Source organism: Polypterus senegalus, chromosome 15, assembly GCF_016835505.1.
Source record: "Polypterus senegalus isolate Bchr_013 chromosome 15, ASM1683550v1, whole genome shotgun sequence".
In the NCBI taxonomy this organism is placed as follows: Eukaryota; Metazoa; Chordata; class Cladistia; order Polypteriformes; family Polypteridae; genus Polypterus; species Polypterus senegalus.
In genome coordinates this window covers 73,230,056-73,257,595 of record NC_053168.1, presented here as the reverse complement: position 1 = coordinate 73,257,595, position 27,540 = coordinate 73,230,056, and the positions used below count along the sequence as shown (strand labels likewise).

The following is a 27,540-nucleotide window of genomic DNA, read 5'->3' as shown; positions in this document are numbered from 1 at the left end:
AGTTTGCATGTTCTCCCCGTGTCTACCTGGGTTTTCTCCCGGTGCTCCAGTTTCCTCCCACAGTCCAAAAACATGCAGGTTAAGTGCATTGGCAATCCGAAATTGTCCCTAGTGTGTGCTTGGTGTGTGTGTGTGTGTGTGTGCGTGCCCTGTGTTGGGCTGGCACCCTGCCCGGGGTTTGTTTTCTGCCTTGCACCCTGTGTTGGCGGGGATTGGCTCCAGCAGACCCCCGTGACCCTGTAGTTAGGATATAGCGGGTTGGATAATGGATGGATGGATAATTTGGCATGCTGAAAGGAAAAGCTATTATGAACCTTCATTTAACAGTTTTTTAGAGTGAATAGTAGGAATCTCAGCCCTTGATTACTTATGCAGATATTCCAATCACTGTGCTTTGTTGTAATGTACAAATCCCAGTCATACTGCCTTCAGAGGTATGCAGTGAACAGCTCTTTGGAGACACTCCAAACAGCTTTATGTATCCACATATTACTCAGTTCTTCTTCATTGTTTTAAAATATTATTTTTAAGTTAATCTTTGACAATGCTCTTGTTATTAGTGTATTGTATTTATCTTAAAAGATAATTTGTCTCTAAAACACTGATTTTTCCTTTTTTGCATGTTAGTATTTTGTTTTTGAGATGCCCTGTCAGACAGCAAATTGAAAAAATGATTGATAGAACAGACATTGTTATGAGGTAATTCATCTTTGTGAAAGCTTCATCTTAAGTCTTCCGGTGAATTACAACTGCAGATAAATTTCAGTAACCACAGGTGGAAATGGGTAACTCATTGCACTCATAAATTATAATAACATCATGTCTATTACTTACTAGTGAGGTAAATTTTGCAAATTTTTTTCTCTTTTGTGCAAATAATTTCTTACTTAATACAAAAATACAAAGCTGAAGATGTACAATTACATGGTGCGGTGTTTGTGTTTACCAATCTTATACAAACATTTGTGTAACCAAGATATCTTACAGTCCTGTACACAATGAGATATGTATTCAGGGTAATAAAGGAAGATGCTGGACTGCCGTTTATAGCGCCACCTTTTTTTTATCCTGTATAAACATTACATTATGTGTGGCATTTGATATGTAGACTAAAACACAATTTATATGAGTTTATTAACAAAAACCAATCCCTATAAAAATAAAATGAATATTTTAAATGGTGTACCATGCAATTGACCTTCTGACTTGTTTTTGATTTGACCATCATCTGGCTTCTTCTTATCGTCTTTGTAGCATGTATCCTGAAAAACATAGAAAAGGGAAGTGCAGTGGAATAAAACTCTCATGTATATTGTCAATAAATACAAAGTCATAATAGTGAGGTCATCCATACAGTAAATATTTAAAATGTGAGAGAGAAGAATTTTGGCCTGGTTGCTCAGTGCAAGTCATGGAAGCCTGCAATAGCTATGTGTTCTTCTTTCAGTAAACTTTTCTCTAAATTGGACCCCTATCTCAATTAAATATGCTATTCTTATCCTAGTGAGAAAAAAAATGTCCTGACTGGCAATAGTTTTGCAAGAGCACCACTAGGCTGCCATAAAATTGGTGGCAGTTTCGGAGGAGACCACGTGAAGATAGAGAGCACTTCTACAGGCCGGTGTGGCGAGACTGGGGATGCTACAGCTTGTCAGCATGAATGCCACTGTGGAAGTAAAAACTGAAGGGCATCAGAGAGGGAGAGATAAAGAGTAAGATTAGCTCTCAGGAAGCCAGAAAACAGAAAAACCAGCAGGCCTAGTTGTGGATGGAAGGTCAGACACAAAGAGGCTGGGCAAAATTAAAGAGGGCTTGAACAAAACATATCATAATAACCTTAACAATTTACAACATTAAAGAAATATAACACTAGAATACAGGGAAAGAGGAAACATGTAAAGCTAAAGATAATAAAATATAAATAAAAAAGCTTGCATACTACAATGTTCAATATTTTATTTTTATTTTAATTGAAATCGTCTGCAAAAATGATTTTTGCAGTTTATTCTGACAAGGTAGCCCTCACTGCAATGAACCCAAGCTGCGCTGAAGTTCTTCTCCCAATTCCTTTTTTTCTTATGGTACTTCACATTTAGATATAAAGCCTTTAACTATAATTTATACTTCTTTAAACCAGTCATATCTGCATTCCTCCACAGAACACTGAACTGCTGTTATAATTAATTAATAATAATGGTGGGAGGACTGCAGATCACTACACAACTCAAAGTGGTTTGCAGGGAGATTACAAAGTCTGCTTTTTTTCCACCTGCCTATCATTAGAGTAAAAATGTGCAAATGTAAGCTTTAAAATTTTCATGAAACATAGCATTGAAACCCTGTGTCCTGATAATGATTGCACAGATGTTTGATGAAAAGTTAACTAGCCCTTGCTGGAGGGTTCTGCTCCATACTATTGTAATGATGCTACTGCTCCTGATTAAGGATGCAAGGACTAGTGATACAGAGGGGGCAGTTAATAACGATATTAACGATGACGATATTGAGGAAGAAAGAAAGAAAGAAAGCTCTTGTGATTATACATAAAATGCACAACCTTCATTTATTAGGCTTTCAAGCCAGCACATTAAACAAGAAAACTCTTTTGCTCTTGTACATTTCACCAATAATTTTAATTATTTGCACATTATCATTGGATTTTTAATTTCTTTCTATATTTCTTTAAAACTATAGTAATCTGGCAAATAAAAGATCCATATGAGATAACAATCCAATTTTTAAAAGATACCTGTTCTAGCCTGTAGGTGACATTACACAACTCTAGACAACTTATGGGTCACGGTAGCCTTTGTCACACATGAGCGTCCGAGAAACGACCTGTTATATTCCTAGCCAGATGGTGGCGCTGTTGTCTAATTCCTTCTCTCTTCTCCCCTCTGCAGAAAGAATGATTGACAGCTTCTCTATCTCTCAGTTTCTGCCGTCCTGAACCCGTCCCTTCTGGCTTGCAGACATCAAAACCAGCTGTATCGCTATCTTGGAGCAGAATGAAGGCCAAACAAACTCTTTGCATTTCAAACTTTTTTTTTCTTTCATTTTGGTGGTCATCCAATATACAGGAATCGCTACAATGGCCAAACTCTTTGTAACATTTCCTGTGTCTTATTACACCTTACATGATTAGACTTCGAGTGTCATGTATTTCACATGTCAGCAATTATTTTCAGTAGTGCTAAGGTAAATGCACCCTGGGGCTTTGAATCCTACTCTTTTTGTGAAGTTTTTCAGATCCCCCCACTATCTATTTGGGGTTTTTCTCCAGATGCTACAATTTTCCTTCCACATCCCAATGACATGTGTATTAGGTTAACTGATGGTTATAAATTAGCCCATGTGTGGGACTTGTAATTATCTAGCACCATATATAAGTTCAATTCTCAATTTGCTACCAAATGGCTGGGGTTCTTGCCCAGCCGGGGCGACTCCAAGCTGGAAAGACCGGGGGAGCAAGCATGGCCAGAGCATTACCTCCCCCGATGTAATAGATGGCAGGCCCCCTTGGATTGCAGCGGTGCCTAGGATTTCTGCAGGGCTTCATGGGAGTTGGAGTTTGGTGCAACCCTGTTGGGATCCGTGTGCGCCACTAGGGGGTGCTACAGCTGCTCCTGAGCCCATATGGGTGATTCTTTCATCACTCCCAGAAGTGCTGCCAAAAGTAGGTCATGAAGCACCTGGAGCACTTCTGGGTAATGTATAAAAAGAGTCATCAGACACTACTCGGGGAGCCAGAGTCGGGAGGAGGGAGACGATGCTTGCCAAGGAGGAGTGTAGGAGAATGAGAGAGAGAAAGAAGAAGAGGAGAGTATTGTGTGGTATTGTGCTTTTGAGATTGTGTTGTGTACTTGTGGGAACGGGGAAGACGTTGCCCACAAGTGAAGAGACAAAAATAAAATCTGTGTACTTTTATAAGTGTGCCTCCTGCGTCTGTCTGTGTTGGGCTGGGTGGCTGGCACACCCCCTACTGGTGTCACAGAGGTAAATTCTTGATTGAATGACTGGGATTTGGATTTAAGTGGGTTTGAGAATGTTATGTTACTTTCATTTTGAGTTAGTAAGTCACAGCTTAGTATTTCTTTCAAGTCATTTTATTTTGAGTTTAACAAAAACTGAATTGAGATGAACTAATGCGATAGAAATATAGCCATGGACTGTATGTCAATACATTTTAAACTTGTGTACTCTGTGAGATGACATTATATATTTTGGCTGCTTTGATCATTATGTAGTTTTTTATGAAAAACAACAATTGGTTTTGCTCTAAAAGGGTCATCATAATGTACACTAAGTATACCAGTAAGACAAAAAGATATAACAGTACCAACTATTTAAATATACTTCATTTGGCTATATTCCACAGTCAAATATAAACCTGAAAAGTGATTTGCAAATCTGAAGAATTACAGTTGAAATTAATTCTTGGATAAAAAACTGTGCACACACAAGGCAATCAAGTACAAATTCTTGTAGGCACTACTTTCCCTATCATATAATTCCAGCTAAAATGTCAGTGATTTTTCCTAAATTATCTAAATCTTTAATAAAGCCACAAAAAACACTGGTTATTTTAAGGTCTACTGTAACGGCATGTCAAAAATGATCACATGAAAAAATGGAAAGAACGCACTACATATCCCCAGCCTTTAATAAATTACACAGAATTTTAAGTGCTTTGAAACACAAGAATTTTGGAGCACCTTTGTGTCACCAAACTCTTTATGCCTGTGATACATTCAAAACGAATCAAGAGACAATGTGCCATTGACAGTATGAGAGCATTACACATCAAGATAAGGCGCATCATTGACTGATATCTATACAGATACTACAGAAACAGATCCATGGCTGAGCTCCCTGACAAGCACAGGTTTTTGATTAGAGAACTAGACAGATCCATATCTCTGCATGTTTCAACTTATAAAAAGTTAAGCCGATGGAGTCCTCGAGGCATCCAGATCTCAGTTCAGAAAGTCTGACAGATGCATACTGTGCATACTGTATCTGGTTGTTAAAGATATCACAGATCATCTTGATATTTGTGTCTGTACACTTCAATCTGATGATTTTGTACAGTATATACAGTATATTATTTTATTATTATTATTACTGTTTACTTAACCAATGGTTTGTCCAATGTGAATTTCAAAAACAAATTATTATATATTGAATTTGAGTGATTAGAAAGTAAAAAGTTACCAAGAAAAGAAATGTAAAGTAGAGCACAAGAAGTGCAACAGTACACTTGATCCTAGTGGTAGGTGAAAAACAGCAGCCTACAAAGCCACAGTTGTTTGATAGTTGATTTGATCAGTACAACTGTAGATTTTCTGGTGAAGAACAGTAAGATAGAAAGAGATAGCAGTCTCATGATGCTTTGTAAAAAGGCGTGCCATGAACAGTTGAATGAAAATCAGTGGATATGGCTTTTTGGGTGGCTATAGGAAGTTGGCTTCAGAACTGAAACTGAGCCATGAATTGAATCAAGCAATTGGGTAATGACAATGTGAACTGATCATCAGACATTGATACAGATAGTAATAATAATAAGAAGAAGAATACATTTTATTTATAGTGAAATTGATGCATACATCACTGAACGACTGAACTGCCATGAATGCCTAGTGAGTTCAGGTGCAGTATCTCCATCGCAGAGAGGCAATCAGGAGGAAGAAGAAGAAATATGTTAGTCCCCTAAGCACTGCTCATATTGCAGCAACTTTCAAAGTTTGTGTCAAAGGAAATGTGCAAGATACTAGAGCTTACAATAACACAAGAGTCAGGCCCATTGTGAGGATCAGACTCAGACATTTTACCCTCTCATGTGCAAGCAACAGGAAAAATATTATGTAGCACACTACTACTTGGATATAATAGTAAACTTAGTAGTTAGCCTCAATGAGACATTTTTTTTTCTTTTCATCATTGGAAAGTAGGAACAGGGAGAAATGTGATTTGTGCTCTTTACTACCAATCAAGCTATAGTGCAGTATCAAGGTATAGTTCTCCAGTGAGATTCATCTTTTTAGGAATGGGGAGAGACAGAGGAAGCAGAGAGGAAGATGGTGTAGAGACAGAGCAAGGGAGTAGAGTGCTAAACGAGAGTAACAAAAAAACAGAGACAAAACAAACAGGGTAAAGAAAGCTTGTACTAAGGTCGAAGAGAGAGAATGAGAGCAAGCTTTGGGAGAAAAAAAGAAGAAACATTTGTGCTTTTTGTGTGTCAGGGTTAACGGTGAGGAATCACTGAGTGGGTTTGGCTCATTGAAATGTGTAGGGAAAACAGCTCGGCTTTGAAAAGAAAAAAGTGATGGACAGATGAAGCATTGGATACTTCTGGAAATCTGCTAGCTAAGAGAAATGTGAAAATGAAACGCAAATGAATCAAGGCGAAACTACCACTATTTCCATTACGGAGCAGTGAGATTCCTGTGTTTCATTGTGAATGAAAAAGTGAAGCACGACAAAAGTTGTAGAAGTACGCCATGAGTAAATGTGGATTTATGTACTGCATATGAGTTCCAACTTAGAGCGTCATTTAATCTTTATCATGAATATACTTCTTAATTGTTAATTTATATCTGTGAACACTGACTGTGCTATAACTCGGACAAAGTCATTGAGTTAAGTTAAACCGTCAGGTATGGTCAGGTTGGGGATCATGCACTGGCACAGCATGTTGTCACATGCACCACATGACGAAACAGCTCAGAATCCTGGTTGGCAACCCCCCAGACAGACATGTGGTAGAGTCCCACCCTCCCGAATTGACCATTTACCTGTCACAGCCATGTGTTATGTAGGTGTCCACTTGCTGGTGGCTTGGTGGTGGCTGGAAATGGTGCGGGATCAGGGATGGCAAGAAAACCCTTACAGCTTGAGTCATCCCGGAAGCCTATTACCGTTCCAGACACTACTGAAACTCCAACATCCAATACAACAACGGTATTGAGGATGGAGTCGTGTGATGGAAACTGTCTAATGGAGAGTCCAAAACTAGTCACAGCGATGCATCCCCAGGAGCAGCATCCAGATCCTGACACCATTCCTCACGATGGGAAGCCGGGATTGGGACCGGATGATGGACCAGGGATATTCAAAAGGCCCATTCATGCTGAACACCCATGGGAGCCCAAACCAAGTCCGAAAATGGTTCTCCCTACTGTACACTGTAGGAACACAATTCATACACAACTGGGAGAAGTGCGGGTTATGGAAAAGGAACCAAAGTCTGATAACAGGCCCAGTCAGGCAAATCATTCTTTGGTGCCCGGAGTGGGACCTGGCATCATCTCAGACAACACCACGCACAAGGAGAAAAGGACAATGATGAACCTGGCTGAAATACACATCCCAAGAGCCAAAAAGCCATGTGTGTATGGAAACTAACTGAAGTCCAGTCTGTTACATGCTAACCCAACAACAAATTCCTAGTCTTAACCTGCATAAAAGGAGCCACCTCATTTGACTCAGGGAGTCGGGAGGAAGAGGATACATTTTGCTTGGTGGAGTTATGGAATGTATAAAGGAAAAGTGAAGCATTGTGTCTGAATTGTGGCACAGAAGGAATTTATATTAGGTTGATTTTGAATCCGATAGATAGATAGATATAGACAGATATGTATATTGTGACGCATGAGTCACTGTTGTGCATCTGAGAGAAGACGCTGAGTTCAAAGGCTTCAAGAAAACTAACTTTATTCCAATGAAAACAGGAACAGTCAGTACACATAGACATAGCAAAGAAGCAGAATTCAATGTCTGGGTTACACTGTTCCCCACATCAACCATTAAGCAACAGACCCATTTCACGGCGGGGCTTTGAACTTGCCATAGCCATCGGTGATGCCGTGAACCTGCAGTTGCCTCACGACAGGCAGGCAATCCTCAACAGATGTGTCAACCACATTTTGGCATGTAACACAGTTGGGGAGGGTCTCAAAAATCTCACTATATACAGTATATTCATCTCGGAACAACTAATAGGTTTTAACCTACAGATGTTCTGCAGCAATTAAAGTAAATTGAGCCTTGCAAATTGAAGCAAACAATTTGCACAGGTGTCCCAACTTCTGTTGATTACTTAAAAACCCTTTGTCTGTCTTAAATCAGACTTAAAACAGACTACACCCTCTGAAGTTTACTGCTTACTTTTTTTTTCCATTTTAGGTCAATCATTGACGTCTTCTAAAACTTTTGACCACCATGTGTGTGTGTATATAAAATGTAAGAATTAACTATAAATTTAAACTGTTAGATTACATGCTACCCTAAAAATCATAATTTAAACGTAAGTACCCAAGAATTCCCATTATGGACACATGAGACTTTAATTAAGATGGATAGGTAACCTCAAAGTTGTCAAGGACATCTGCCTATTTACTTATGAAAAAAGTACTTGAGGATTACTTGAGGGAACCAGAGGGAGGTATGCCTGGACAGTCCCAGGATTTTTCTAATGATGTTCCTCACTTGCAAATAAATTAGCAGGATGGCCTCAGACGTAGTTCCTTACTAAGTTTTAAAGACCACTCCATTCCAAGGTCCCACTGCGCTTAAATCCCGAAGTCAAGTTTAGGCAAACATTTGAGTGGCAGGGAGTTAAAGTGGCATGAGAAAGAAAGAATGAGAGGAGAACCCAATAGAACCTGTAGTATTTTTGTGAATTCCTTTCACTTCTAATCAACAAAAACATAATGTAATTTTTGTATATTTTTTTTAATTATAGGCCATTGTATTCTTACTATATACTGAAATGGCTAAGATGAGCTAGATAGTTGAGCACAAGTTCCTATGGTAATGCAGTAGAAACGGATTTTCCACATTTGTAATACCACCTGGGGACAGCTTCTAGCTGTATTTTTTCATCCATGCACAAAATGCCCAGCCAGGAGTGCGGTGGAAGGAACCCCATTATTGTTACATTGACAACGGCAGGCAACCAAATGCAAAGAGCCTTTGAATCACTGCCCTGGAATTTCACTAATTGTCAACATTTGGTTCCTATTTAACCTTTTGACTGTGGAGAATTTGACGAACTGATTTCATGTAGTTACAACCTTTTATTTGAAGGGAGAGGAAAACAAAATCTCTGCATGATGTCAGAAGCCTTTTTTAGTATCAAATGATGCTTTGGAAAGTATATTGATACATACTCATTAGAGTAAATATGTTTAATGTGTTCAGCATCTTTAATATCTTTATTTTAGGGTTATTTAGTTTTCTTTTTAAATAAGCAATGGCATTTACCTCACCTCGTAATGGTTTCTATTGGACCGAATAATGCTTTTTCCGAATGTATTTGAAACCTTTTAATTGAAATAATTTTCATTACACTGAAATACTTTCCATGGTAACTTGCAAGAATAAACCAAAAGGAAAGTTTATGGTAACCAAACTCTAAAAGAGATGATTGTAATTTTATTGCAGTGGTGTTGGGAGCTGTTATGGTTTCCAGGGTTGTGAGCCATTAAGGTTTTTAGAGTTGCCTTTTACATTAGCTTCTATGGGAAGGCATATGGGCTTCAGTAATTAAGAACTCATGGCTTGGTTTCTGCATATAAAGCAAAGAAGCAAAAAAAAAACCATATTTTCTTGTAAATGTTACATATATTTATCATTCTTGATAGATAGATAGATAGATAGATAGATAGATAGATAGATAGATAGATAGATAGATAGATAGATAGATAGATAGATAGATAGATAGATAGATAGATCAGCCCTGTGTCCTTTTGCTCTCCTCCAAAGTACAATTGTCAAAGTAAAAGTGAACTTTATTGTCATCTCAACTATATACAAGTATATAGATAGATGAAATTGCGAAGCTCAGGGTCCACAGTGTAACATGATGTGCAAACAATAAATTAAAAATAGATTTAAAATTTAATTTTTAAATTAAAACACAAACAAGACAAGACATTGTGCAAAGACAAGACAAAGAAGTAGCAGCAATATTGACATGTAGTTAGCAATATAAACATTGATGTATTGTGTGGTATTTGCAATCTAGATACATAAATATAGTCAATAGATATGTAATTATATTAAATAAATACAGAAATTATAAGTGTATGGTAATAGTTGTTTAAGACATGTGTAAACAATGACAGGACAGAATGTTTCACAGCAGAAGGATATCAAGAGTGTCCAAATACTTAAAGGTCAGTATGAGATTTTCAGCTTTCTACAAAGCACACTCGTCTTTGCAGGAAAGTGGCTTACATGTATAAATGTTCTGTTTTTAGTGGTTGTTGAATCAGTGTGGAAGATCCCAGGTGGCAGCATGGTGTTAAGGAGTCTGACAGCTTGGGGGTAAAAATTATCCTGCAGCCTGGCAGATCTGGCTTTGATGCTTCAGTATCTTCTCTTGGATGGCAGAATTGTGAAAAGTCCATGTAAGAGGTGTAAGGGGTCCTGCATAATGCTGCAGCCCTTGCAAACACTGCGTTTGTAAAATATGTCCTGTAGTGAAGGGAGAGGCACCCCAATAATGTTCTCTGCTGTCTTCACTATCCTTTGCAGGCACTTACGGTCGGATACGTTGCAGTTGCCATACCAGACAGTGATGCAGCTGGTCAGGACACTCTCTATGATGCCTCTGTAGAACATGGTGAGGATGGAAGGGGGAAGACTTGCTTGCTTCAGCCGCCTCAGGAAGTGTAGTCTCTGCTGGGCTTTCTTGATTAGTGATGAGGTGTTATGTGTCCACGTAAGTTCCTCAGTTATGTGCACACTAAGGAACTTGGTACTCCTAACAGTCTCCACATCTAAACCGTTGATGTTGAGTGGGATGTGGGCAGGATGTGATTTTCTGAAGTCCACGATTATCTCTTTTGTCTTGTCAACATTGAGAGATAGACTGTTGTCTTCACACCATGCAGACAGCCATTCCACCTCATCTCTGTATGCTGTTTCATCATCCCTGCATATCAGTCCCAGCACCGTTGAATCATTCGCAAACTTGATGATGTGGTTGGTGTTGTGCGTGGCTGTGCAGTCGTGAGTCAGCAGGGTGAATAGTAGTGGACTAAGCACGCAACCCTGTGGCGCTTCAGTGCTCAGTGTGATGTTGCTCGAAGTGTTGCAGCCCATACAAACTGACTGGGGCCTCTCTATCAAGAAGTCCAGGACCCAATTGTAGAGGGTGGTGTTCAGGCCCAACCTGTTCAGTTTTACAACCAGCCTTTGAGGGATGATTGTGTTGAAGGCAGAGCTAAAGTCTATGAATAGAATCCTGACATATGTGTCTTTTTTATCCAGATGTGTCACGGAGAGGTGAAGGGCAGAGCATATGGCATCCTCAGTTGACCTGTTTGTGCAGTATGCAAACTGAAGAGGGTCAAGGGAGGCAGGGAGATTAGTCTTTATGTGTGACATGACTAACCTTTTGAAGCATCTCATTATGATTGGCGTGAGTGCAACTGGTCGGTAGTCATTCAAGCATGTCACTGATGACTTCTTCAGCGCTGGTATGATGACATCATTTCTAGAGAATCACACATCTGCAGTCTTGAATTTATAATATACACTGATCAGCTACAACAGCAAAACCACTGACAGGGGAAATGAATAACATTGATTATCTTTTTACAATGGCTCCTGTCAAGGGGTGGGATGTATTAAGCAGTGAATAGTCAGTAACTGAAGGTGATGTATTGGAATCAGGAAAAATAGGGACGTGTAAGGATCTGAACAACTTTGACAAGTGAAAAATTGTGATGGTTAAATGGCTGGGTAAGAGCATCTACAAAATGGCAGGCCTTGTGATGACTTCCCAGTTTGCAGTGATTAGTTCCTTACGAAAAGTAGTCTATGAACGGACAACCAGTGAACTTGTGACAGGGTTATGGGCGCCTTAGACTCTTTGAAGCATGTGGGAAGCGAAGGCTAGCCCATCTGGTCCACAGAAGAGCTACTTTAGCGCAAATAGCTGAAAAAATTAATGCTGGCCATGAGAGAAAGGTGTCAGAACACACAGTGCACCACAGTTTGCTGATCAGTGTGCCCATGCTGACCCTTGCCCACCACCAAAAGAGCCTATAATGGGCACATAAGCATCAGAACTAGAAAGAACATGGAAGCAATGGAAGAAGACAGCCTGATGTGATGAATCACATTTTGTAAAGATCATGTGGATGGCTAAGTGCACATGTATTGTTTACCTAGTGAAGAGATGGCAGCAGAATGCACTACACAAAAAAAGGCAAGCCAGTGTAAGCAGTGTGATTCTCTGGGCAATCTTGTGCTGAGAATGTTTCGGTACTGGCATCCATGTGATTGTTACTTTGACATGTACCACCTACCTAAAAATTGTTGTAGATCACTTAAACTCTTCGTGGTAACAGTATTCCCTGATAATAGCGGCATCTTTCTGCAGGATAATGTGCTCTGCCACATTACAAAAATTGTTCAGTAATCGTTTCAGAAACATGACTAAGAGTTCAGGAAGTTGACTTGGCCTACAAATTCTCCAGATCTCAGTCTGATTGAGCATCTAAGGGATGTGCTGGAAAAACAAGTCTGATCCATGGAGTCCCCACCTTGTAACTTGCAGGAGCTAAAAGATCTGCTGATAATGTCTTGATAACACATACCACAGGACATTTGAAGAGATCTTGTGGAGCCCATGCGTCAATGGGTCAGAGCTGCTTTTGGAGATGCAAGAGAGTCCTACACAATATTAGGCAGTGGCTGATCGGTGTATGTTAAACATCACTAATCAGACTTTTCAGTTATACAACATTTGAGTGTATTAAGGTTAAACCTGTGACTTTTTTTTGCGGATGTCATTTATGTATCTTTAGTCCTCCTACAGTACTCAATGTAAACCTATACAGAGGACAAGCCAGCTCTTCTAACTACTTATATTGCACAGAGATAACCTGCTGAGAATATAAGCAGAAGAAAGGCTAGAATTAGGAATGGAAATGTGAAAATTTAATCTGTACATTATGAGTCACCTTTTACAAATGAGCAGAAGTCTTTAGTTGAAAACTTTATGTTTTGGGTTAATAGCATAACATGGCACCTTTACACAATGGTTAGAGTTGTTCCTTATATCCTGCTACACAGTAACTGAGTTCAAACACAAGTCCTGGGTATAATTTGTGATCGCTCATGGTTGGTTTCTGCAGTTTCCTCCAACATCCCAAAGGCAGAAATGTTAGTGTAATAATATTATTTTTGGTTTTTGGACCTTCAGTTCACATTCCCATAATCTGGTTTTTATTTGATCTAGTTCTGAAAAGCTGATTTTGCCTAATGTCTTGTTACTATATACACAATGCTGTTGGAAGGTTCAGTTGCCCTTTTTTGTTGCAATAATGATATTTTGGTGGTAACAGCTTTAGGATTCACAATCCCTTGGTGGATGAAAGAACATTCAGTTTGGTGTACTTAGCTTATTAGTTTAGGGAATACCATTGATGCATTTCCTTTGCTAGATTATTTTTCTTATGCTGCCCTACTTCACAACATCCAGGTGGAATTCCATTAATTTTATCCCCTTTAGAATTTGCATGTTTTATCTGTAATCAATCTGGCAGACAAATTCTTTTAGCCAAAAATCTAAAAACCAGGCCAACTTTATATTGAAACATCTCATTAATGGGTCTCCCAAACTGATTTTTTCTTTCATTATTACATAGAAGCATCAGCATTTTTGTTTAATTATCTAATTCTTCACAATTGTGAAAATCTGAATATAGTAATCTGTAATGATCCACGCTGTTAGGTTGTACCTGAAATTAGCTAAGTTACATCATGAATCATCCCTGTTAGTCCTTCAATTCTAACAAAATTTGAAAAAGTGAAAATATTAAGATGAATTCTATTATTGTTCTGCTATTCTGCTATTTTGGATAAATGTTTTAAGATTGAATAAGCCATTTATGCTCTAAATGGAAAGAGGCAGTTGTGGAAGATTATACAAAAGTACACATTCCTGTTGGGATGTGCTGCAATTGAGTGGGTTCCCAAGACTTGAAGACACTGTCACCATCCTGTGAATGCAATTAGCAGGCCATGTGCTTAGGCTACCAGAAAGCCATAACCCAAGGACAGCTATAAAATGACACCCAGGACTGACAAAAGAAAATAAGGGTGCCCCTTTAAGATCTGGCAGATGACCAGCTGAAAGAATTTCCATGCCACCGACATTGACAGGGAAGAAGCACCAATGATTGTGACTGATCAAACTCATTGGAGACAACTTGCTGCCCAATGCGCCATACAGCGCAGGAGGAATTAAGCTAAGCTAAAGCCTGCCTGAAAACTGGTGAGTTGTAACTTGGTACTAAAGGTTCTATATTGTGTCAGATCACTAATGGGCAACAACCTCTTTCTGCTGATATACTCAAAGCTCCTACTGAGACTTCTGGGAAATGTAGCCTGTTTTGGAACACGAGTGTCCCAGAATTGGTCGCCGTTAAGCTGGAGTGGTTCTGAAAGATCAGAATCTCCAGCACTTCGGTGAGCTTGCAGCTGGGAGAAAAGCAGAGGAAAGGCCACACCTTGGGAGGAGGAAAATGACATCAGTACTGTATGGTGTGGAAGAGGAAGAAAATGAGGTAGAAAGCAGAGAAAAAATTATATACCTGGGTAGATAGAACTGGAAAGTATGGGTAAGCCCAAAGGGTTTATTACTTTTTGTTCCTGCTTTCTTTATATTATATTCACTTTTTGCATTAAAACATCTCTTGTGTGCCTAATTTTGTTAATACATTTACTTGGTCTTACTTATATGCACTGTGATGGTATCCTTCTGAGTATGGGGTCTACTTAAGAGCACCCCAATCTCATCACAACAATTAAACATTCCTCGACTTCGAAAAGTGAATGGACTCCTCTTAGAGCAAGTTCAGGTGTAAGAAGGGTACATTCTACTGTATATAGTGCATTGTCATTTATTTTTCAGTGTTTTACCTTGTTGACAGGCGCAGTGGTTGGAGAATTAGAGAGGGGTTCTTGACAGGTCTTCAGAGGTGGAAGTCTCACTAAAAAAAAGAAACAAAAATGATATCAGACAATTGAAATCATTTAAACAATGGCTCCCTGCGATTTTAAATACGTGGGTTAGAAATTTGATGGATTAACTTTCAGTACACAGCACGGTATCCTCAAAGTGTGGTTTGTATACTCATTGTGTAAGTCAGGTTCCCACACAATGTATGTGGAAAATCATTTGTAACAACAGATTGTCCAATCTTTTGCATTACACAGTTCATTATTCCTTCAGTAATATAGAGGGTGCTTGTGATGCCTGTAGCTTGGCATCTTCTTACACCTGGGATATTGTGAAACTGAGGAGGGATTAGTACAATGAGGACACACAACAACAACATAGGTATCTAAGTGCATAATGTGCTTTATTCAACAAACAAACCAAAAGGGTTTAATAAATAGTGTAGGGCGGTCAAATAAAATAATTCAATAAATAATTCAGTAAAACAAGTGATTTTCTGTGGGAGTTTAAAATCAATAAATGAATACAACATGGATTAAGAATCAAGTATAAAACCAAAGAGATAAAATCAGGTTCCTTTATAGTCTGTGGGTGCATGATGCTTTCACTGACACATGGATTGTCAATGAGCTGATCGTGTTTGCACGTGAAATCAGCCAATTTCCTCATCTAACACCCCGTGGCCACACAGGTTACAACAGCACACACCCACACCTGTCAACTGCTTTTATTTTAAACTCTGCACTGCCATGGACCCCTAATGTGCTTCAACGCAGTTGCTTTAATATTCTCATACAAATGCCATGCGATTAGATGGCACAGGAAGTAAGAAGACATTGGAAGTTCTTGACTTTATAAACTGCAATTTTGTGATACTGAGCCAGTGTAAGTGTAAGCCATTTCATAACAAGATCAACAGTACTTTATATATAGTCAGGGTAGCTCTAATAAATAGTGCAATGTACTGTAGTTCTGATGTCCAATGTGATTTTCCTAGCAGAATTTTATTCACCTATCTGTTTCATTAAGTTAGCCATTCATGATCACGATGTCTGGCAGGACCAGACATAATTCAGGAGCCAACATTACTCCTTGTATATCAGATGCTAATCCACTGCAGGACACACAGATGTTGGACTGTGCTGGACTCAAAAATGGAACCAACCCTGGAGATGCAAACTATTCTAACACTCACCATTTGGCAAATGAAAGAACAATAGAATACTCAGAGAAAACATACTGTCATAAGAACAACAAAAAGACATCAAAAAAGGTTTGGGGCAGCCACCCATATAAAACTGCACATGGGCACATTTTTGTGAGATGTTCACAAGTCAGAGTCCAAAATAGAACTGATGTTGGTTAATGAAGATGGCAGCTTTATGTGCCAAGACAGGAAGTGACGTCATCAAAGGGGCTGAAACTGGAAGTGACATCATCAGGGGTGCCAGACATCCATCCCCCCAATAACCCTCCATTCCCCAACACCCCCACACACCGGACCAGGAGTGATGTCATCAGAAGCGCCAGAAAACGGAAGTGATGTCATCAGAGGTGTCGGAACCTTGTGGGATTTCCTGTGGATGGTCTGCAAGGGATTGTGAAAGAACGTCAGTGCACCTCGTTGCCCCCTGGTCTGGCGTGGAATTACTATTATTCAGGCCCTTTAGCTGTTTCCCAATTGCACATGTGTGACAATACACAAAAAGAATTGCATTTTTCAGGTAGGGCAGGGTGATTAGCACTGCTACTTAATAGCTACAGGAGACTGGGTTCAAATACTGATTGTATGCAATTTGCATATTTGGTCCATATCAGAGTGGATATTTCTCCAAGTACTCCAGTTTTCTACCCTCAGTCTTTTTAGATGATGATTCTGAACTTGCCTAGTGTAATTTATTGTGGGTGTGAGTGTCATTGGCAATGGATTGACATCTTGTTCTTGGCTGGTTTCTACCAGGATTAGCTATACATTCTTAAAAATAAATGGTTCTAAAATGGCACTCATAGAACCATTCCTTGACAAAGAATGATTTCATTCTGGGAAGGGTTGTTTGCATATGAAATTGGTTTATTGGTTCCTAATATGTGAACAAAATGAAAATCTTTCATGTTTAGTAGGCCACCTAACAGGATACTAACAGAGCAAGGAAGCCTGTGTTATTACATGTAGCGATGGTTCTTTAAAATCACGAATCTATTGGTATTTCACTAATCCGTTTTTTCTTTTCATTTCTGTTTATGGAACATGTTAGGACCCTAAAGAAACAAAGGTTCTTTCTGGGACTTTCATGCTTTCTTTAGGGACCTAAAAATGGTTCCTTTAGGACGATACTCTAGAAAACCACTTTGGTGTTTTTACTTTTAATAGTGTTAGCCTCCAACAGTTCGGACTTGCAGAGATAGGGGAACAGAAAATGGATGGATATATTTTCAATGGCTTATTCAAACATTAAAAAGTTAAATATTATATAAAACACTAAATAGACCTGGGGGCAACCATTGCTTCTGTGATACAGGACAATTCAAACATTTTAAACTTTGTTTGCTATGCAAAGGACTTTTTAATGCTGTTGCCTGAGAAAGACAGTATATAAAAAACAACCTGTAAGATTTGTTTCTTTTGACATGAAAAAAGTATTTCTTCTTCTCTTACTTTTCTTATGCAGTATGTCTCTGTGTGTTTAGAATCCATTCAAAAGCACATTTTTCTGCTGCATTTGTTTGTCTGTTAGTCAAAGTTCACACAGAATGACCAGGAGAACTTTATTATTAATGCAGCATGCTGACTTGTTGTATACAAAAGTTTAAATCAAATCAAATCAGATTTTATTTGGCACATACAAAATATACTTCAGATGATGCAACTGTGCCTTAACATTTTAAGAAACTTGTGTTTTTGTGTTTGATATTCAACCCCCTAATGATTTGAGCACAAATGGGTGAGACAGTCTAGAGAAATTACACATAAAATGACCTATAAATAATACAACACAGCTATGAACAAATGCAATGTTTTTTTCTATATACAGTAGCATAGATAAATGTATCATACACACATATAATGTATTCTTTTTTTTACTGTATTCTAAATGTACATTGTACGGTATAATGTATTTATCTAATTGGTTCATCTTCAGTGCACTGGATGTTGTTTTGGTGCATTTCTTGTTATAATATTACCACATTTTTTTGGGATCCATAAAAAAGAGATCTAATTTTCTGGCATTGGTAGAGTTGTGTTTTCACCCTTTTCTTACTCCAGGTTGGTGTGCAACTTTTGCATAAACTTGCTACTGTGGACCACCAGAGGGTTTACTGTCATCCAAACCCGACACAGACAGGTGTGGGACACAAGTTCAAGCACACAGGTTTTTTATTTTTCTTTTCTTCCCTCATGGGAAATGCCTTCCATCATTTCCCACAAGCATAGCACTATCTCTTCTTCTCTCTATCCTCCTTCACTCCTCACCCAGACAAGCATAGTCTTCTCCCACCCAACTCTGGCTCCCTGGAGAAGTGGCTGCTGGCTCCTTTTATAAGGCACTCGTTGTTCCACTCTTGGCAGCACTTCCAGATGTGGTGGAAGAACTGCCCATAAGGGCTCAGCAGCTGCTGCAACACCCCCTGGCAGTGCCCACAGATCATGACAGGTGCTGTATCAAACTCTTATGGAGCCCTGTGGGAGTCTGAGGCACCACTGCAACACAGGGGGGCTGCCACCTAGTGCTATGGGGAAGTTAATGCTCTGGATACAGTCCCTCCCGCAGTCCTTCCAGCATGGAGGCGTCCCGGCCGGGCAAGGGCTTCAGCCATACACCACACTACAAAAAGCTACATTTAACAGTAAACCCTAATACAATCTGCAGCATTTAAGAAATAATTGACTTAATCCAACATGTAACAAAACTCAAAGGATGATGTGAAGGGATTACTCCATCATGGTACTCAAATAAAAGGACCACTCTTTACCATTCTACAGGACTCAGTTGTTCTACATACTCCAAACAAGCGTAAATATACATCTTAACTAGCATTATATTTGCTCAGTGTGAATGAAAAAAGTGCAGCTCTTTCAAATCAAGGGAAATTCTCAGCATGCTCTTTGTTTAGATGCAGCAGTCAAATCTCATATTCCCTAGTGCTAATGTTTTAACAGCACGGGCGTTTTTTTTGTAAAGCTAACAGTTCACTTTGAAAGGCTTTTACAGTATGAAGCTCTTCTGGGAATATTGTATCTCTGGGAGAATAGCATCACATGGAAATAGAATTAAAACTGCCACATAATTCTCTCAGCACAGAAAAGCCACAGAGGATTAAATAAATAAATAAATAAATTTGTATTTCTCTTATAAACATTAAGGAAAACTTCAGCTGTACAAGACAGCCATTCCCTTCTACTTTATATTTCAAAATGAGCTCCTCTTTCAAGCATGTACATGGAAATCAGGCATGTTTTAAAGAATTTAACCGATATCATTCACAAGATGAGCCTGGTGGCAGCAAAGGCTTGTGCACTGAAGACAAGCATGGCAATAACACACACTGATATTTTGAAAATCGGATTATCATCTCTGTTATAAAGTAAAGTATCTACTATATAATAGAATAGAACACTAAGGTCTGTGTGTCCAGTCCCTCTGAGTAATCTGATTAGTCAGTTTGGCTTTGCTGTGATTGGTCAGTTTGGCTTTGGTGACACAATAGAAGAGGAAATGTGAGTGTGAGATGCACAAGGAGAAGTAAAGGCATATGAGGCACATCGAGGGAGCCGCCTTCTAAGATGAAGAGCATAAAACCGGACAGAAGGCAAGAAAGGCGTCTCACAAGTAATGACAGAATCTGAAAAGATGGCTTTATAGGAATGCAATCGGGAAAGAGATCATCCGTGAAGAGATGTTCACACACATGCAAATATAGAGGAAAGGCACTGGCAGGGCAAGAGATAGCAAATATTTTTAAAAATTCTATTACCCCAGGCCTGCACCTAGGGGGGGAATAACCATGACACATGCTAGATAGGAGCCCGCCCTTTTTCGAGCTTTAAAATATACACACATATTTGAAACACGAAAAGGGCCCGAACTCTGTCTGCTGCCTGGGCCCCAGAATTTCCTAGGTGCGGGCCTGATTACCCCACTACCATGGCTAGCGTTCAAATATTTTTTTTTTACTTACGGTTGCCACACACTTTCTTCTGTGATAGATTTGGGTATGAGGATGTTGCTTAGACACCCACAAAAACCTCAGAAAAAGTAAAATTAACACAAATGTAAAAGTCACATCATTAAATTGCAGTATGTTAAGATAATAATAATAGAAAGAAGGGGAGCAGATGGAATTTAACTTGTCACTGACCAGAAAAGGGTAGCCCACTCTTCAATAGTGATGCAGTTGGAAGGAAGAGATGGGTACTAGTAATCGTTCATCGGGTGTGTGAAAGTAACGCGAGGCAAAGACTTACTCAACAACAGAAATCAATAATTGAAGTAAAAAAAGATACAAGATAGCAAATGTTTAATGTATGTTCTTCTTGAAAAATAGTTTAAAGTGGTTATGCTTGTTATTTAAAACTGAAGTAGAAAAGATTAAGATATGTTTACTGGATTTGAGGTCACTAAGAATCAGATAACACATTGCTCTCTAATTCAAAGTCAATGTCAGACCACACCATCAGAATCACCAAAATGCAAGTTCTGCAATATCTCCAAAGTCTCCTTGGCATTCGTCTTGCTTGGATGGCTGATATGGCTTGCCATTGTGTACTTGTTACTGTAAGTTTTTATCTACCATATTTACTTGCATATTATATGAGAAAAATCTATCATAAAATCAGACCCAGACTTATACGCCCGTTCAAAAATACATTTAATTTTCTTAATCGTCTTGCTTTCTCCAATCTTGCACCAGTTTCTCAGACACATTGAATTTTGTTGCAGCAACACAGTTACTAATTTCTTTCTCCACTTCGACTTTTAATTTAAAACCAGCTTCATAATTTTTTCTGATCGAAAGCTCCATTGTGAGATACAAAAAACACAAAACAAAAAGCAAACGTCACTTCGGAATAGTTTAGGTATTACCATGTGGTCACATAGGCACAATACATAGAAAAAAAGGCAGTGTGCTCCGTGGTTACTCTCTCAGGTGGGCATTAGCAAATCACAATCTCTTGGATCAATAACGTCAGTTTTCCGCATTTGACTTATGTGATCAACATTATAAAATATTCTGAAACAAGCCCTCAAAACAAACAGGAGCTGAAGATAGCTGCATTAGAGTCCTGGCAGATCATCACCAGAGAAGTCTCAAATATTATGGTACCCTGAACTGGGGGGAACCCTGTAGAAAACAGGTTTTCATTTGTGACCAAAATGTATGCAAATACCCTTAAATTAAAGTCTTCAATGTGCACTTTAATCACAAATTGTTTGATTTGTAATTTTAAAATGTGCTTGCAAAGGGATAAATCAAGGAAAAAACATGCCTTTTCTAAAATATTATGGAGGGCACTGCATGTGTGTGTTTTATGTTTAAATTACCCCATTTTCTTCAAAATTTGAGGACACTAACCTGTAATTCTGGCATAACATGATCAGAAGGAAGCATACATCTATAGTATGTACGATGCCAAAATCTTGCAAGCAACACAGAGGTCAGATAGCTTTGACACAGACTGATACAATGTGATTAGTTACTATTTAACTCATTCATGCGTGTATTGATACAAATTCTAATGTTTAATAAGGCTTATCAGAAATGACCAGTTTTTCCTAGCCATTGTGTCCAAAATTGTACATCATAAATCGTCATCTGCTGTAGTATTTGTGGGTGGCACGGTGGCACAGTGGTAGCGCTGCTGCCCGCAGTTAGGGGACCTGGGTTTGCTTCCTGGATTCTCCCTGCGTGGGGTTTGCATGTTCTCACCATGTCTGCGTGGGTTTCCTCCGGGTACTCCGGTTTCCTCCCACAGTCAAAAGACATGCAGGTTAGGTGCATTGGCCTAGTGCGTGCTTGGTGTGTGTGTGCCCTGCCCAGGGTTTGTTTCCTGCATTACACCCTGTGTTGGCTGGGTTTGGCTCCGGCAGACCCCCGTGACCCTGTGGTTAAGATGTAGCCGGTTGGATAACGGATGGCTGGATGGATGTAGTATTTGTGATGCACAAGTAAATCACACTGTCAAATAAAACTGTGATGAATGATACATAATGCTAAAAAAAAGCCATTCTTTTGTACACTCAAACCATTACTTACAATGTAATCTAACAGTATTGTCAACAGCAAAAGCCAAAATAAAAATAAACTGAATAAATCCTATGTCGCAAAATTTTGTCATTAAAAAATGAAATCATTACAAGTAATGCTAACAATGAGCCAATTTTTCAGGTACACATAAGGTAAGTCTTATTGACCCTCTTCAAACAGGCAGTGATTGTTATGCTAGTCTGTAAAGATTTAACCAGTAAAATTGTAACAGATGCCGGAATGTTCTTGATTAGCTTTAAATAAGAAGAGCATAAGTAAATGCCATTCACTGTCCTAACTGATTACTTATGCCAGGCAGTGCATTCATCTTGTATTTAGGAGGCCCACTGAATTATGTAAATCATTTATAAATCCCTTTGACAGTCGCAGCGATCCAAAGTATTTGCTTTTTTCCTGGACTGTAACAAAAACGTTATCTCTATAAATACTGTGTTCCCACTGCAGAGTTTTTTTGTCATGAAATGATTGCCGTCACATTTCTGACACACCACTATTTGTCTCCAGTGACAGTGGATCTTCCTTGTAGGAATTAAATCTCCATGAGGTCAGTTATTTAAACCCCTTGTATGAAGAAAATCCGGGTTTTAGTTGTAGTGATTGACTGATCTTAGAGTGAAACCCTAGGAGCTGTCAAACTAGCACTATGTTAAAGGCAATGACTGCGTATTACACTGTAGCAGAGAATATTAAGCTCAGTGTGCTACAATTGTAAGAACAAAACAGTGAGAAGCAACAGATCTTTACATTAATTCTCAGTTTATCAAATGACTTGATTTGGAAAATCATATAAACTGTGCTTCTTAGTTTTGGAGATCTAGAAAATAACATTAACAAGTTAATGTGCATGTGTGTGTGGAGTACAGGGGAAAAGGCAAATTCTTAAATCTTAGTTATTACACCACATACCGTATAAATTCAAATAAAAGTATCTAACCATCCATTCGGAATGGTATATATGTTGTCTTTTTCCAGACTAGCGCCAGGTTAGGGTTAGGGTTAGGGTTAGGGTTAGGTCTAACGGTTAATTTTTTTTACTGTAAAGTAAGTAATGCCTTTCAAAACTAGCACTAATTCAAGCTACTTTGTAAAGCTAATGGTTTCTGAAATGTCAATGTCAACAGCTCAAATCCTGCTGATGTCTCACTGTGATGGTGAGTTAAACTGTCACACTCTAAATGCTCATTGAAGTATCACTGGGAAGAAGGTTAGCGTGCCAAAGTCGAGAGATCCATCCACAGCGGAGGTTTTCTCTATCTTGTTTTTCTGATATCCTTCTTTCAGTTACCCCCAATTCCTCTCATCCCTTATCACAAACACTTCATTTATAGTCTTTTTCTTTGACTACAAATGTTAGGAGTCTGATTAACATGTCTGCTCATTCTCTTTCTCATCTGACAAATGTATCAGAAGAATGGCTTTTAGATGGACGGGAAACAACACAAACTAGTTACATTTGGCAGAAGTACCTCAGGAATATGAATATAGAAACAATGAGCATGAAAATTTAAAATTAGTTTGTTGTAAGGATTGCAAATGGCATAATTTAGAATCCAGAGTGTGTGAATGCAATCATGACCTGAACAGCAAATTACTGATGCATGATAGCTCAATTGCACCTAGCTGGGGCCTGAACTATTAAATATTTAATCAAAGGCACAGCTATTTTGTGGGTAACCAGGAAGAAGTCTTGCGTGCTGGCTTGGCACATAATCCAGTTGTTACTTTGACTTCAGTCACAAAAATGACCAGATGGGAAGAACTTAAGAGGGAATGCCGGAAGTAGACTAGATGCATGCCTCTTTGGTTTTTTATATTGATTTAAATAATGCCCATATTTTATATATTTTCATTCTGGTATTTATTTCTCTTAGTCCTAAAAGTATAATGGCGCAATCCCATCCTTAAGAATATGAAGGAGAGCCAAAAAATTTCCAGAATAGGCCAATAACACCAGAGAAGGGTGTAATTATTTATTACTAGCTGTGTAAGCCTGTGCTGTAAAAACCCAGGCTCCAAGAAACTTTTTAAATCGTCAAAAAAAAAAATCAAAATGCAGAGTCGGCGGATTTGTTTTGTGGACGTGCTCTCCCGCCTTGTCTATCAGCATCTAAGTGAGTTTCTTTCTCCTTGAAGGTTTTGTTTTGCCGATGTGCTCGCCTTGCTTGTATATTAGCGGCTAAGCAAGTTTGTCTTTCGCTGGCAGTTTCACCTTGGCGAAAGAGTCGCTTTCTTTCAGCTTCATGCTGCAGCCTCACACTTTTTTCTTCTTCTGACTTATTAACAGGGCGGCATGGTGGCGCAGTGGTAGCGCTGCTGCCTCGCAGTTAGGAGACCCGGGTGCGCTTCCCGGGTCCTCCCTGCGTGGAGTTTGCATGTTCTCCCCGTGTCTGCGTGGGTTTCCTCCGGGCGCTCCGGTTTCCTCCCTCAATCCAAAGACATGCAGGTTAGGTGGATTGGCGATTCTAAATTGGCCCTAGTGTGTGCTTGGTGTGTGTGTGTGTCCTGCGGTGGGTTGGCACCCTGCCCAGGATTGGTTCCTGCCTTGTGCCCTGTGTTGGCTGGGATTGGCTCCAGCAGACCCCCGTGACCCTGTATTCGGATTCAGCGGGTTAGGAAATGGATGGATGGATGGATGGACTTATTAACTTGGGGCTGCCTTGCCGGCTACTTGAGCATCTAGCTGTGGCCTCGCACTTCCAGGCCTTCTCACGCTTCCGGGCCGGACAGACAGACACACACACTTCCATGCGTAGACATTTATATATACGATGCTGCTAGGGATCATATGTCCACTTTCTGGTTAATCAGTCCTTTGAGTGGCATCATATTGAATTAAACGAGTGCACATTTCTGTGTTTTATTAAAAAATCATGCATGTGTTAATGCCAGAAGTGACTCTACTCTGTTGGGCCCCTGAGCAAGGCTCTTAGCCTGCAATTGCTTCGTCCTGGTTATGACGTTAATCTGTATCCAGTTCTACAAGCAGGTCCTTCAACTGACAGGGAAAACTTGGGGGTTGGTGGCAGGATTGGTACTCCAGTCACCATAAAATTTCTCACACTTTTCCAGTGTGGTTTTGAAGTGCCACCTGCTGCATTCGGGTCCCAATCCAGGTGGTTCATCATGTGGTAGGTGTGACAACGTGCTATCAGTGCATGCTCTCAACCTCTCTCTTTATCAACATGGTAGTTTCTAAAGAGACAATGATGATCACGTTTTTCAACATTGATGGACTTATTTATAAAGAGTTTGTTCTCTGTGGACAAGTGACAATACACTGAAGTGCTGGAGCTTCTACAAGAAAGCATCTGGAAAAAAATGTCTGGTTACGTGTCAACATATTGAAACACATACTGTAATTGCCACTGTAAAATTTGTAGTTTCCTGAAGTTTGCCTTTCATGGTGAGAATTAACAACGTTCTTGTCACAAACAATGGTATTTTATTGGGCTGTCTAAACCTGCCCACCTGCCTGAGCATCTTGCTAAGTATGGATGCAAAGCCTGCAGAATAACAAATGATCTGTCCACCATGATGTGTACTGAGTTTATTCAAGTCATGTCTGACAAAGTTTAGATTTTTATTTTGGAAGAAATTAAAAGTGAAAAGTATTTTCTGTAATTTTAGATTCGACACCAGATATCGTTCATGATGACCAGTTTGCTCTGATTGTTCGCATTATGATATATGGTAGCTGTTATGTTTCGCTGTGTAACTCGTTATGAGTATGGGATGTCATATCATTTTTCCCTATTCATTATTAGATTTAAAAAACATTTACAAGAAAAATTTTATAATGTGATACAATTTGGCAGTTATCTCCAGGAGGTATGGACGGGGTTTAAGGGGTCCAGAAATCCTTCTTGCCTGTCTCTCAATATGATATAAATCTGCCCCGCATCCTCAAAGTCCCTCTCTGAGCTGCTTGCTTTTTCTAATTTCTAACACCATGATTTAATAATACATAAGGGAGGAATACTAAGACTAATGCTTAAAAGGAGAAAAGACACTTCAGACTCCAGCAACATCTACATTATTGATCTCAGCAAGAACATAAAATTCACAGTCCTTTATTCAGACATGCAATGTGACGTAGTGACTAGGGAATGGCAGTTAATCCTGCAGCTCACTTAATCCATCTGCTCTTCAACTCTTTGAAAAAGAAAAATATTTTAATGTACTGTACCTTACATTTTGAAATGCTCTGGATGAAGGTTTTTGTCAAAAATATATTAATGATAATAACAGTAGTGGTGGCATGGTAACACACTGGTAACACACAGTAAAGAGATAATGGTTCGTATCCCTTGCGTGGGTTTCCTCTAGGTACTCCAGTTTCCTCTCACAGTCCAAAGACATGCAGCTTATGGGGAATGAAGATACTAAATTGGCCCTAGTGTTTGGTTGGTGTGTGTGTGTGCGTGTGTGTGTTCACCTTGCAATGGACTGGCACCCTGTCCAGGGTTTGTTCCTGCACCCTATACCAGCTGGGATAGGCTCCAGCACTCCACCGTGACCCTGCTCAGGACTAAGCAAGTTAGACAATGACTGATGAATAAAAATAATTAATTGCAGGACTGATCTTCTGCTTCCTTCCCCACTTGGCTTTTTATTTTACTGAACTACATCATCTTCTATCCAGGCTTGTTTTCCTGCCTTACGAAACGTAAAACAAATGGAAGGTGTGATTTATTAGCCTGTGTCTTCCCCCTCTGATACCCAGTGTGGAGTTACCTCCAAACCACAAAATATATTTCTGAGATTTTCCCCTGTTTCATGGTGTGGTCTGTCGTGAACAACAACTCAGTTGGACATGCTGTGTGTTTCACTTCATATCCTGTTCACTGTCGATGCTGGACACAGCGCTTTCCTCTTCATGCCTACATAGGGCACCAATATGGTGGCACATCCCAGTCTTGGGGATTCTATTTGAAATGGTATAAATAAGTCTGGTGTGGGTGAGTGTTGATGTGTGTGTGTGTGTGTGTCTGCCGTAAATGCCAGAAAAGACTCTAATTTCTCATGAGCAGACTCAATGAACTAATGGATAGATAACACGGACATAAACTTTTCCACTTTGAAGTTGCATGTTGGTATGAATAAACACAACTGTAAAGCTCAACAATATTTTCATTTTTCAAAGTCAAACTTGTATAAATACTTAAGCTTAGGAAAGGAGTTTGAAAAATAAAGGTTTATATTTGTACATTTTCCTAACTTTCAAAATTTTGTAAAAAACATTAATGGTATTATTTAATTTATTCTTATAAAGAGCACTTGTACTTATAAGCCTA

General features: G+C 39.2%; 1 protein-coding gene across 3 annotated transcripts in view; it reads right to left on the bottom strand.

Annotated features, from left to right (window-relative positions):
- Positions 1-27,540, bottom strand: part of LOC120515667 (trichohyalin-like) — a 974,785-nt gene that overhangs the window by 555,130 nt on the left and 392,115 nt on the right. For 2 of the 3 annotated variants that reach the window (XM_039736884.1, XM_039736886.1), the window contains exons 7-8: positions 14,941-15,011; positions 1,187-1,262 (exon numbers count right to left, since the gene is read on the bottom strand). In XM_039736884.1, coding sequence (XP_039592818.1) covers positions 1,187-1,262; positions 14,941-15,011 — 147 coding nt within the window. The remainder of the gene's footprint in view (positions 1-1,186; positions 1,263-14,940; positions 15,012-27,540) is intronic. The other variant, XM_039736885.1, reaches the window with a different exon arrangement.